Raw genomic sequence first — 14132 nt, forward strand, 5'->3', positions numbered from 1 at the left:
AACATCAACACTAGTTATGAGTGAGGAAGTCAGTAGAAGGTCATTGGAGGAGAAAAGAGAGTAGCTAGGGGGACATTTTTCTACCAGGTCAGAAAGGTAAGTGGGAAAAGAACTGTGGCGGGATTTGAAGGCAAAGCACAGGAGCTTGAATTTAATTCTAAGGTGAATTAGAAGCAAATGAAGAGAACTACAAAGAGATGCAGCAGAAGAGGGCTGCAGCATTCATAATAGATTGTAGAGGAGAGAGTCGGGTTAGTGGAATACCAGAGAGGAGGAGGTTACAGTAGTCCAAGTACAAGGAGTTTGGTGGACCTGGAAATCTTAAGAATAGGGGAAGTAAAAGAGAGGGCAGAACAAAAGGTAACACCAAGACGTGCCTGAGGGGAGGGGCAAATAATAGTGTTAATAACAGTTAGAAATATGTCAGGGGGAGATTTGGAATTTAAGGGGATGCTTCAACACATATACTTACTGATAAGCTAAAGTCCTCTGCTAAACAAACTATATTTAATTATATTTGTCTTCACGCTGAGTGTCTTGACCAAAGTAAAAACTGTCTGGGTAACACTAAAATTTGCCCAGAGGGCAGGACGGAGATAACATGCCCATTACAAGAAGTACACATTTCCTGCAAATGGAGTCATTTTTGATTTCAGGTTAGCGAGCCCTACAACCGAACATAAATTTCAAATATAAAACCTGTCATTGAGCTGAAGGTCACGAAGAAACAGAAAATAGTTTTCTGCTTAAATTTGACGAAGCCAGTTCATATTAATCCAAGAGGCTGAAAATTGATGTGAAAGGGGAGAAGGAGTACCAGTCAGAACTATAGATAGAAAATGATGAAGATATCGTTCCGGTGACGCATATTCTCCTCTCTGCCATTGTCTATTTGTGCAGCAATGTGTGATGGAAATATTTTCTTTGCCATTCTTTGCTTCAGTGGACACATTTTCCTTTTATATTGCAGGAATCACTTTTAATCAACACTTACAGTCACACAATTTATTTTATCATTAAGGAAAAGCAAAGACACTTAGGGACCATTGTGTACGCGTACCGGCTTGCTATGGAAACAGGACAACAGAATGAGAAGCTTCCCACTTCAAACATCGCGCAACATGAGGATGAATGTATTCACTATAAGTGAAGAACCTGGGGAGCAAGGATACAAATCAAAGCTGATAGAGAATGTCTTAACAATGTACACATAACATTTCCTGCTGAATGAATGAGCCCATTAACTATGACAGTTAGGGGAATTGTGGAAGATCCCTATGGTTTAGTTAGTAACAGACAGAATTTCTTTAGAATTGGAAGTTGTTTGTGGGGGAGTAAAGAGATGTTGTGGGACAGAAGACTGAAGGCCTATTAGATTAATTTAATCACATTTTCAACAAAATTGGATAAAGTTGTGGTCTATTTTTAACAGTTTATTTCCAAAAGCAAGAGAACATGTATACATGGGTGGTATTGTGGCCGGCCAGAACTCTGTCATAGCTTCAAATCTAGGCTAAGATAGTATCTTCTTGGAGTTTGCATGGGCTTCACAGATGACTATGTATATATGACTATGACAAATTAGATTGTTGGTCCTTAAAGGGACAGTCAAGACAACATCAAGAATGGCAGCTGTTCTGGTCCATATAAACTAACAAAAAATACATACATACATTGCATTGCTTCTTCTTCTTCCAATTCCATTCACTCCCCCGTATCTTGTAAGAGTTTAAAAGGGGAAAACATTCTAATTCAAAATGCTTCTTCTTGAAGCAACAACTGGTGACTATAGTTACCTTCACTGTCATTCACTATGTAGATGGATGCAAATGAGCTCTAAAATCCTGGTCTTTCTTGATATTATAAAGTATGTGACACATGGACCACTGTTACTCGACATAATATAATAATGGTGTTATATCAACACACATCACTGCTATCCTATTGATATGACTCTTCATGGGGTGCAGGCAACTTTTGTAGCAGTGAAATAGAAGTAAGTATAGGCATCATAGGATTCCCATGACAAAGTTGTAGTGGTGGTTGTTGGATAGAGAAGGTTGGATTTTTTTTGTAATATATCTGAAATGTTATTGTAAAGAAAGAGAAAAAAACATAGAGACAACATAAATCTTTCATGGTGGGGCCATCTAGGTCCGTGATTCTCCACTAGGGTTCCTTGGAATTCCTCCAGGGGTTTCTAGGGGTTCCTCGAGCAATGAGCAGTATGCACCTCTCTGGTCAGTTACCGTTGACACCAATGATCTTTTTGGTTGTCTGGAGACATTCTTCCCAATAGCTAGCATGTACGAGGCATTTTTCCCATTAACAGCAACACTAAATACTGTGAGCTGTGGATATAGTAATTATAGCAAAGGTACCCTAAGACCTGAAACTTATTTACCCCATTTACCCCATGGTAAATTGGTCAAAAAGGGCTGATCTACGTCTTCAGTCTACATAATACATAATTTAGCGCTAGACTTTCCTGATAGAAAGCCTAGAATGCACTACTTTTTTCTTGGATTTCCTAAGAAGGGTGCAAGCTGTAACTTTAAACAAATTTCAGCTGTTTGTTACCCTGATATATAGCCAAATCCTAAATGTCCACTTTAAGAACTTTGGGACCATCTATATTTTATAGGGGAAATGTTAAAATAAAGAAACATTTCCATGATATTTTCCTTTAATCCTTATACACTGAGAAAAAGCCCAGATATCCCTAAAAGTATATGTTTTATGTATACAGAACAAATGTGGAGTTCAGTGCTGCAATGTTATTTTTTCCCATTTTAAAGCATCAAAGCAGAGTCGTAACAATATTTCCAGTGCAGAAATATTTGCTGTGTGATGTGTATGAGAGGAGACATGATGAACCCTTTGTACAGATGGTAATACCTCCACCTGCTTCACATTCCATTGATCCCACCATGAGGATGACACTGATACATTAACTAAAAGAAAATACAGTACATTTATGCATCATTATGTGGCAGCTCCTGTACATCAATGAGAAAATCTGACTGTTGCATCAAGAGTGGAAATGTCTACATAACGAACACAAAACATCTGGAAAGAAATATATACATATTTATGTCTCTGTGAATTCTGATTTATAAGCAATGTTATAAAAAGCAAAACAGAAAGTGATTATCAGCATCATTATGGGCCTGATTTATAAAAGCTCTCCAAGGAGACGTATAAGGGGGGATATGATCACCCTGTATAAATATATAAATGGTCCATATAGAGAACTCTCTTCTCAACTATTCATTTTAAGATCATTTTAGGAAGGACAAGGGGGCACTCTTTGCGTCTGGAAGAAAGGAAGGGATCCTTCACTGTAAGGTCTGTGAAAATGTGGAAAAGGCTCCCTCAGGAAGAAGTTTTAGCAGGTTTTCTAGATTGTATTAAGAAATACCGGGGGGGGGGGTCGCCTTCCTTTGGATCAACTGTATATATGGTGTATCTGGAATATACAACCTACTGGTTGAACGTGATGGGTGTATTATTAAGTAATATTAGGTAAATCACTCATCTGAAGACACTGTTTGAATGCAGATCACATTTCCCTTTCTGTTGTGCATCTTGTATACTTCGCACGTTGCCTTTTTATGAAGCCTATTTATAAATTTCTCCCTACTGAGTGAAGAATTCTCTCCTACAGGAGGTGCAAAAACTGTTCAAAAATGTTTCAGAATTCTAAGGAAAGGTGGAAAACATCTTTTAGCATTTTACTAACCAATAACAGCAGTTGCTCCTCTATCTGACAAAGTTATGCCACTGTGAATAATTTTCAGCAGATTAGTCTCAAATTTAATAGCACAAAACCAAACTGCTTAGCATAAATCTAAAACCCTAACCGGAAGTCATTTGTTAATGCAATGTGTTTTGTAAATCGCTTTTGATTTCAATAAATATAATTTTTGCAATTGTTCATTTTCCTATGTTAGATAGCTAGGTTGAGAAAAGTTCATCAAGTTCAATTACTAGGGCAAGAAAAAAACATCATAGAAAACCTGCATATTCCATATAGAAACTGATGTGCACAGTTGAAATGTAATACATCAATAGAAGCCTTTGTACCCCACACCACATTCCTTTCTAGATCCAATATTAAAACAGCTAAACCATAATCTGGGACTTTTAAAGTGTAAAACACATTTAATATTAATGTTATTAAAATTGCAATTACATATATACGCTATTTGACCAAGTGTTAAACTAAGTTAAAGTTAATGCACTTGGCAGCAATGTTTCTATATTCCTTGATAATATTTCACAGTATTTGAATTATAGCCTATTTCCATAAGCGGAATTTTAAACTTTAGAGTAACAGATGAATCCGAAAGACAGAGAATAGCCAAGTAATGCTTTATACTCAGTATTACGCTTAGATTGTGTTCTTAAGCGGTATCAAACCAGTTGCTCAATTATTAATCATTTGTTGCTGAAGGTAAATGCTTTCCTTTTTTTTCTTCTTATAGAGATTTTAGGATTAGTTCTACAATAATAAAAATGCTTTCCCCATTTGAAGCTAAATATTTTTATCCCGTTACTGGAAATTTCTTTCATTAAATACTAAGGGACTTAATATCCCCGAAAAAAGATCTATGATCCGTTTGGCTGACAGACACAAACCCCAAATATTATTCTTTCAAGAGACCCAATTTCGAGCCTCTAGCATCCAAAAATTAACATCAAACAAATACCCAACTGCATATCATGCAACAAGCCAAGTTCTTTTTCAATTGAACAAGCAAATGACCCAAATTTCCTCCATCTAGTGGCACTAAAAAACACAGAGGACAAATAGGACTTCCAGAGTCCGCAAGTGCTATTGGGCCTGTCATCTCACTAGGATAATTGATTGGCAAGCTAATGCACAATCAAAATATTGGATAGCTGTAGGACAAATATACTCAACCACTCCTTTGGACTCCAGTGAAGAAATCTGCATGTAAAACTTTTAGCCCCCTTTATGGTTACTTCACTAAGGATTTTTTAACAGTAGTCTGCAAATTTAAAATAACATCAGTATCAGGCCAGCTTACCCCAGTTTGGTCCAATCTAGCCTTTCAACTGGGTTTATCTGACAATTTTCTAAAACATTGGTGTAACAAATGACAATTAACAGCCAGACACTTCTTCGAAGGGGGAAAGTTTTGTGACAGACAATTGCTATTGGCAGAGACCCAAGAAGCCCCAATGCCTTGGTGGACCTGCTTACAACTAAGACATTTTTTATCTGCCTCCAATATGAAAGAACAATGCTCTAGACAGCTTACCCCCTTCGAGAAATTGTCTGTAGCCACAGGCCAAGTCAGATATATGATTTTTGCCATATATGGGATCCTCCCCAATCCTCCTGAAAACTTTTCAGATAATTTCCGTGAACAATGGGAATCAGATTTAAACAGACTTTTACAGATGAAGAAAGGGAAGACATCAATGTATTACCAGTAAAAGGATGGCAAAATGTACACATCCAGGAGAATAACAATAAGATACGTACACGATGGTATAGAGTACCCCCTGCTCTACACAAACAGTCTTCTGACTACGATGGCAGCTGGTGGAGGTGTGGAGCAGAAGATGGCACATTTCTACATATGTGGTGGAATTGTCCATGTGTCCAATACTTCTGGTCCAGGATCTTGGACTTGATTCAAAAAATTACAGGGGAACTAACCCCCTGAATATTATATATCATACTCAAAGCCCACCGCACAAATACAAGAAAACTCTTGTTTTATGCCTTAAACGCTGTAAAATTACTGATCCTGAGATTCTGGAAATCGACTACAATTCCCACTGTGAAGGACTGGTTGATGCAAAATAACCGGTTAGCAGAGATGGAAGAACTTATTCTCTTCTCTTGAGACAATATGGCCAGCTATTACACTACTTGAGCATGCTGGTAGAACTTTCAAACTCTTGCCATGAAAGACAATAAAAGTCCAGTCCGACAGGGGTGTCCCCATTCCTTCATACCTTCCTTCTTTTTCTCTTTCTTTCTTCTCCCTTCTAATCTTTCTTAGTCTTAATGTTTAGCCCAACGTTAGGAGATACTCTAATACATTACTATGCCAACATGGCAGAAGTGAACTTACAGCTGAACAATTTCTACAAGAGATAGTAAGTCTGAATTACCATTTTTATAGATAGGTTTGGTATTCCAAAAAGTTTTTCTAAAGCACTTTGATTCCATAACATTCTCCCTTTTTGTTTTTTTGTTTTTTTGGCTCTTCTATATATTTTAAATCTCAAGGCTTTTTAATGTGTTCTATTTGGTTTACTTACCTATTCCACATTACCTACTCATGTTATTTGTTGATGTAAATCTTGTTTAATAATATTATTTGTACCTCCCTCATATTGTTGGAAATTAATGTTAATTTTTTAATAAAAAAAAAATTGCAAATAGTATAACAGCCTCCAGTCTTAAAATATTAAATTAAGGAGCACATTATATATAGTGATTGCTTTAAGTGATTGGTAGAGTAACAGTGTTCACTTGGCACATTTCATGCAGCAGAACTTCCTCAGGATTGCAAGACGATACCATAAATAGCTAAAGGGTTATCTACCTTTTTTAAATAAAGTAACAATGATAGAGATAGGTCCCCTTCTTTTTTAGATAACGTGACACTTCCAAAACAGAGACAAGTTATCCATTCCCTTTTTTAAAGTTTGTATAGAATAAAATCCTTCAGTTCTAATTGTTTTCAAATTTTAGTCTACAACTATTTAAATCAGAATGATACCAATACATTTTGCTTTTACCAAATGAATATCCTTAAAGTGGGATAAAGGTTTTGTATTTATGTAAAAAAAAATGTTAACTGCTGCTGTATATTTTCTGTTAATGATCATTTGACCAATGATGTGATCATTGCATAAGTTAGCTCGGGGAATGGATCTGCCTGAATAGTTATTCACTACTGTCTGGCAAAGAAAAATATAATTGATGCCAGCAATTATAGGTCCACATGTCAACACCATGGGCTCTATTTATAAAAGAGAGAAACTGGTATTCCCTTACATATTCCTTTTGGGAATCTTTCTGTCTTCCTGAATCTCATCTGTCTAAGGGAATGTCAGTTTCCCTGTTTTATAAACAGAGCCCTATGAGAAATAAATATGTAGTCATAAAAATGAACCTACTTACTATATGAACACCCGTAGACTTCTATTCTCATTCCGATTCTCCCATTGGTATTCCACTCCAGTGGCACAAATCTCAGGAATCTGGCTTTTATAGAATTTGGAAATCTTTGGTTCACCACACCGTCTGCATTCGTGTTCCCAGAAAAGACCTGTTGATACAATGCGACATGAAGTAAATAAACTCTTCCCAAGATTTAGTAATACCATTTTAAAGGCATGAGATAGCATTTACCATAGTGCATTCTTAGCCAGTGTAAACAGCAAAGGCGAGAGAACTTTTATAATCTTTTCATGATTTTCCTATCAGCTGGATGTCCTATGTGTGCAAATGCAAAAAATATTTTGCTTTTTAATGCAAAGACTTCAAACATAGATATGTATATGGGGCAGCTATATTGGGTATGCAGGCTCTGCATTCTGAGCCACGCAAAAGTTGTGCTTTGCTGCTCCTTCTCACTATGTTAGTTTATATAGGCTAGCTGACCATGTTTTTTTTTTTTGTTGTTGAAAAAACTGTTAAGCAGGCGGGAAAAATGTCATTGGGAGCAGAAAATGTATCAAATAATATTAAAAAAAAACTATAATTGTTGACTTTCCATCAGTTAATTTGGAATGACCTTACAATATATATGCACATGTAGAGCGTCTCTGTTCTGACATTTTCTGAGCCACGTTTGGAAGGAGAAATCATTAAAGTTCTTCTACATGCTAAGTTATAGAGGTGATGTTTCATCTAATGATTAAAAATTAGAATAATGTAGTTACAGTTCATTACAGATTATAAATCAATGGATTTTGATGTTGGTATGATTGGTACTGGCTTATATTATGTGGTCTCTATTTTCTAATACACTCTATCCAAATATTTGTTGACCTCCCACCTTGTCCCCCACATAGTCCCCCATCCTCTCCATAGGAGTAGAAGGGTTTTTTAGGGTGTCGGAATTTGTGCAAAAGAGCTTTTGTGAGGTAAAGTACTAATGTTGAATAAGATGAACTTATTCTAAAAGTGTTCATTATGATTGAGGTCACAGCTGTGTGAAGGACATGTAAAGTTCTCCACACCACTCTCAGTCAATCCCAGAGGTACAGTCATGGTGGAACAGAAAAGGGTCCTCAACAAACTGTGACCACATAGTGAACCAAATGTACTCATTGCCCCAGTAATTCTCTGACACCCCTTGTTGTAATTCAGCTTCTATGGCTTCCAGTTTTAGGGGAGCATGTGGCCTTGTCCCATATGTCAAAGGTTAGGTTTAGAGGCATTAGCACTGCTAGGTGGGGGCTGACTTCACCATTCCGCTTCAAAGTTCCACTATTACCTAGTTCTGGGTAAATTTGTGCTGACTGTGACACGAGAAGATTTAGATTTTCGGGCACTTGAGCATTAGTGGATAGTGTTAAAAAGGAGATATTAAACAGACATTATCACTTTGCTCTTGCAGTATCATTTATTTGCGCATGTATACAGAATCCAATGCTATAAATGTGTTCTATGACAGGTTAAAAAGTGGCTAAAAAGTATTTATCTACCCCCCTACACCCCCCCCCACTCACGTTCCAAATTTCTCCCTGACATATTTCTAACTGTTATTACTATTGGTATTCGTCCCTCCTCTAAGGCATATTGCCTTGGTGTCACCATCGATTCCACCTTCTCCTGCACCCGACATATTCAGAAAATTTCACTTGTGCATCGTTTCCAAAATACACCCCTACCTGTCCCCAGAGACCACCAAACTCCTTGTACACGCTCTTATCATCTCTTGTCTGGACTACTGTAACCTCCTCCTCTATGGTATTCTACTAACACGACACACGACTCCTCTACAAATTATTATGAATGCTGCAGCCAGACTCATCAATCCTTCCCACCTACTTACTCACCTACCTACCTACCCGATACACAGCCTTCCCACCACTCCACTTCTGCTGCCTGCATTTCACCTGAGAATCATATTCAAGCTCCAGTGCTTTGCCCCTCCGCAGTTCTTGTCCCACTTACCTTACTGCCCTGATAGAAAAATACACCACTAGGCACTTTTGTCACTCCTCCAATGACCTACTAATTGCTTTCTCTCTCGTACCCTTGTCACACGCTCGGCTCCAGGACTTTTTTGGAGCTGTTCTAATCTCTGGAATGGTCTTCCTCTTCGTCTTGCTCCTAGTTTGTGAACATTTAAAAGATCACTCAAAAATCATCTTTTCAAACTCAACTACCCGTCTTTTTCTGTCTCTTAAAACTACTTACCTACCATTCCATATCTCCCCTCCTTTTGTGTGCTACTCCCCCCGCCTCTTAGATTGTAAGCTCCTCTGGGCAGGGACCTCTGATCCTATGTTATTGTTTGTATCTATTGGTTATTTGCAAACCCTATTTAATGTACAGCACTGCGTAATATGTTGGCGCTATATAAATACTGTTTATTATTATTGTTGGGCTTGGAATGGACTACTCTGCTTTGAGCAATCCATTGTTGCCGAGACCAAATTCCATACAAAACCAGATGGAGACTCCGGCATTCTCTTTACCAGCCTAAAACTGATATGAAGAGAATCAAACAAATTACTTTAAAATCAAAAGCATGGCTTTGTACTTAAACCTCAAAGGAAATACAATTTATTTTCTTTTTTCTTATTTAATGTAAAAACATTTGTTTTAAACAAAATGAGTTTAGTCTGAATTAATCCCAAAGTAATGTTGTAAATAGATATCATTAGACACAAAAACATTCATTTCAACATTTTAGAAACCACAAAAATGAAAATAAAAATCCATTTGGTCGTTTGAGCTCATACAGGGAAGCTCACTTTGCAAATTAAGGCTTTAAAGACGTCTCTGTTTGTTTTACTCTCAGTAGACATTTCATTGACTTTGCATTGCAATGTCTAAAGATAACAGGGATTATTTTCAAAAAGACAAATTAGATTCACTAGTAGGAAACAGACTGAAGGACAGAAGGAGCACCAGGGAGTCCTGGAAGATTCTTCTGCAGTGCATGTTTTTTAACGAATGTCAGATTCACTGAATAATAAATAGAAGCCTAATGGAAATGTTCAATAAGTTTTACACAAGTTAATGAAGGATTAGATACTCTGACATTTTTTTTATTTATATCTGTGCCCCTGTTGGAGAGATTTCTTCACTTTTACAGTTACTAAAACAGAAAATGAAGGAAGTTGCTAGAAAAGTTCAAAGACGGTTCCAGCCCTTCCCCTAGGCTCCAAAGCAATGCATGTTACGGGGTCTCATAGGACTCCTTTACAGGTTGCTAGGGGTATTTGAGCATTGAACATTTTGTGCCTCTCAGGTCAGTTTAAGTAACACCAATTATCATTTTAGCTATCTGTAAGTATGACATTTTTCGCAATGGCCAGCAAGGCATTCTTCCTACAGATCACCACTTTAATGTACTGTGGACTGTGGACATTGTAATAGGAAACATTATTTTAAGGATTAAGGTTAAAGAAAGGCTGCTCTAAAGTTTTTTTATTGATAATCTTCTATTCATTCACTGCCCAGGAAAACCAATGTACTTTGCAAACTTCTGTCATACCATTTACCATGTGTAATAAAAACCCATTCTCAAATTCAAAAAAGGCACCCACATCATGAAAACTCAAGCACACATTGCCCTGCTGTATTTCCCCAACTTGCACCCACATGCAGTTCCTAGCTGTTTAAATGACAGCTGGGAGTTGTTAAGTAAATGCAAAAAAATTACCCCTTTGACACAATGTGTATAAACATTGTTCAGATTTAAGACAAATATCAAGAAAATGTTGTTACTTTTGTATCTTCTTTGTCTTTTCCTGTTACCACTCAGCCCATAGATCATCAGCGGCTTGCAGCATCCTCAGCCTCCTTTTAGCTGTGCAGAGAAGTGTCTTAGTATCCCCTGCACTTGCTCTCAGGCTGTGAATTTCAGAGTATGTACAGCAGCCAATAGGCAGATTAGTTCCTTGTTCTAATCTTATCCTGTTATTCGCTGCTAGTTTTATTTATGACTTCCTTGTTCCAGGCTCTGCTTGTTCGATTCTCAGCCTTGCTACCTGAGACTTGCTCAGCTATACTCAGCCACATTAAGTCTTTTGTATTTCTGACCTTGACTATGCTTCCTTGTCACCTGCCCTCACCTGTGCCTGCACCTGAACTATGCTTGCCTGCTGCCTGCCCTGAACCTTGCTGGACCTGCACTACGATTACCTGGCGCCTGCCCAGACCTCAGCCTGTCCACACCTTGCTTCCTGCTAGCATCCTGCCCAATATCTGATCTTGGCTGTCCAGCAAGATTGAAACATCTGTGACTCTGTGACTCATAGGTGATGTACAGGTGTGAAAGCCAAATGATTATTGTTTTTAACTACTTTTTGCTTCAATATTCAACAAATATAAATATTATATCTATAAGTACAACATATTCAGTAAATAAACCTGACGCATGTGATCAAACAGTTTTAAATAAAATCTCAGCTTTGATTGAACCTTTTACAAACAATACACAGAAGTGACATTATCGCATGCATTAGGAATTGGTAACCGGAGGGATTTGGTGAGTGAGCCAGCCAGCTGCACAATACAAATGTAGCAATGCCATTCAGGAAGTAGGCCCTGTCTCCGGAGTCACTTTAAACATAAAATGTTCCTCTCTGACGGCTATGTACCTTAAACAGATGGTAGACTTCAGACGTTTAAATCCTATTACCTCAAGGTCAATAGCTGTCATGTTTTCATTTTCAGACCTGACAACCTAATGTAATAAGATACACAGCACTGCGAAAAAGATGCAGAAAAAAATTAACAATAACTTTTACAAATCCAAAATGTAATCAGGGCAACGGAGTTCAAAGGACTTGTTACATGAGCTGTGACAGCACCACGCTGTTTAATAGATATTAATGACATTTACTGTGATTGCAGTTTAGGATGTATTAGAATCCTGAGACACAACATAGGATTAGCAGTGTAATAGCTCTCTGATTTTAATAAAGGTGACAATAGATTTTATTTACGCGTTTTGCTGCCTTAACTTGAAAATCACTTAAACAATTTTTCAAAAACAAATTTTCTGGATATATTCTCCAATCAATATTAAACACAGTTTTAATCAGATTTAAGTGGTATTGAAGTTACTTTGAGTATTGAAGGTCTTTCAAAAAATATGTATGGCAAATAATTGTGTAACATGGTGTTTGTTATACTCATTTCCCCTTTTCTTTCTTTTATAGATGTGTTCTGCTTTCCCCTTTCTTTAGTTCAGGTGTTCAGGTGTTCCCTACGTGTGCTTGCCACTACTAAAACCAACCGATCAGCTTTAAATTTAGGCAATTAACATTCTTTAGATTGAGTTCAACAATGGCGACTTCCATTGTTTTTTGGTGATAGGGCCACTTTAACTATGGAACAGTGAACATGTATTTTATATATATATATATATATATATATATATATATATATATATATATATATATATATTTAATCTTTTAACATATATTTTCCTGATAATCTTTTTTTTTTTATAAAAGTCAAAGGTAGAAAACGGAAAAAGAGACCTTTAAAGCACAGGTCACAATTATAAATAAAGTTAACAAAAACTAGTTCATTTAATGCATATTAAAATTACATTCAGACAGATGAGTAATACAGCAGAAACATGATCTTCAAATGCCCAGTTAGATGCCCATTTTATGACAGTGTGATATATTGGTTCCCTGTTCATTGGCTCCCATATTCGTTCTATGCATTTCACAATTAATTGCTTCATCACGAGAATGGGTGTCTCAAAACAAAGCTAAATCAGTAAACCATCGCTGAATCACAATCAACAGCTGGTAAAAAGATGGCGAATGACTCCACCTGATCCAAGTTTGTAACAGATGTGGGGGAGTATTAAGGTAGTTTGTTTTAACATTCATTATATGTTATTATGACCCATGCCTAAAAAGTTTTTTTTCTCTTCTTGGAATTAAGCATATCTAATTAAACAGGGCATTTTAAAACAGTGAAGAAATCGAGTGCATTCCATTCCTTCCTTGACCACTTTACTTACAGTGGGTGGTCAAAATGACAGCAACAGATGGTGCTGTGCATGTACCTTATAGAGAAACATGAAGTCACCACCACCACCCATGTGTATGAAGAAAGGCCCTGTGTGGACCGGAATTGTCAGCGTCTGATTTGTACGCAGTCTTTGTACAATGAAAGAGTTTTTAATACTTGTGGAGGAGTGCTGGGAACTACATGTTCTCTAAGTTTTGAAAGAATGGATATTTCCCTATTGGATAAGGTTTGAAGTCTGCAGATTGATCAAAGGTGCACCCACTCCTTCAGCCATTACAAATGGAGAATGGGAAAGTTTTTCTCTTTTAAGAGCCTTTAGAGTAAAACCACTTTATAGTGAATGAAAATGGCAGGGGTGGTCTGGGCACATTATATGACTTCCCTTTGTAGCCAACATAGACAGTAAAACATTCAAAGACCTTGACCAACCTACAGCTAACTCAAGAACTTTTAAAAGACAAGTCAATCTTTAGAGTAATGACAACTTTTTTTCCATATAACTGTTGAAAGCATTAAGAGGTAAAGGCTAGAAAGATAAGACTCCAACATAAAAGGATCCCAACCTAGCTCCAACATAAAAAGACCACATCAGTACTAAGACCCAATCAGGCCAGCTATATCTAAGGCCCCAGGCAGCCATGATTTAACAGCCTTAAATTTTAAAGTTCTATTACATTTTTAGTTTAAATCAGCTAAATAAATTGCAAGTGCAACAGAACACTATAGCTGTTTTTTGTAATAAAGCAGCCATGGACTGAGAGAAACAACCTGTCCCCTGTCAGTATGCTGCAGAAAATGATCCTTATCCTGTGTGGGGCAGGAGTGGTCTCCCTGCAAATATCTGGCATGACCCCTGCTGAATAATCAGCAAATGTCTCCTTTCAGCCAAATTCATTCCTCA

General features: G+C 37.2%; 1 protein-coding gene across 1 annotated transcript in view; it reads right to left on the reverse strand.

Moving 5' to 3' along the window:
- LOC140336023 (contactin-associated protein-like 5) overlaps positions 1-14132 on the reverse strand; it is a 221896-nt gene that overhangs the window by 128309 nt on the left and 79455 nt on the right. Inside the window, exon 4 of the mRNA XM_072419077.1 lies at positions 7172-7319. Within this exon, the coding sequence (XP_072275178.1) occupies positions 7172-7319 (148 nt within the window). The remainder of the gene's footprint in view (positions 1-7171; positions 7320-14132) is intronic.

Source organism: Pyxicephalus adspersus, chromosome 7 (assembly GCF_032062135.1).
Source record: "Pyxicephalus adspersus chromosome 7, UCB_Pads_2.0, whole genome shotgun sequence".
NCBI lineage: Eukaryota > Metazoa > Chordata > Amphibia > Anura > Pyxicephalidae > Pyxicephalus > Pyxicephalus adspersus.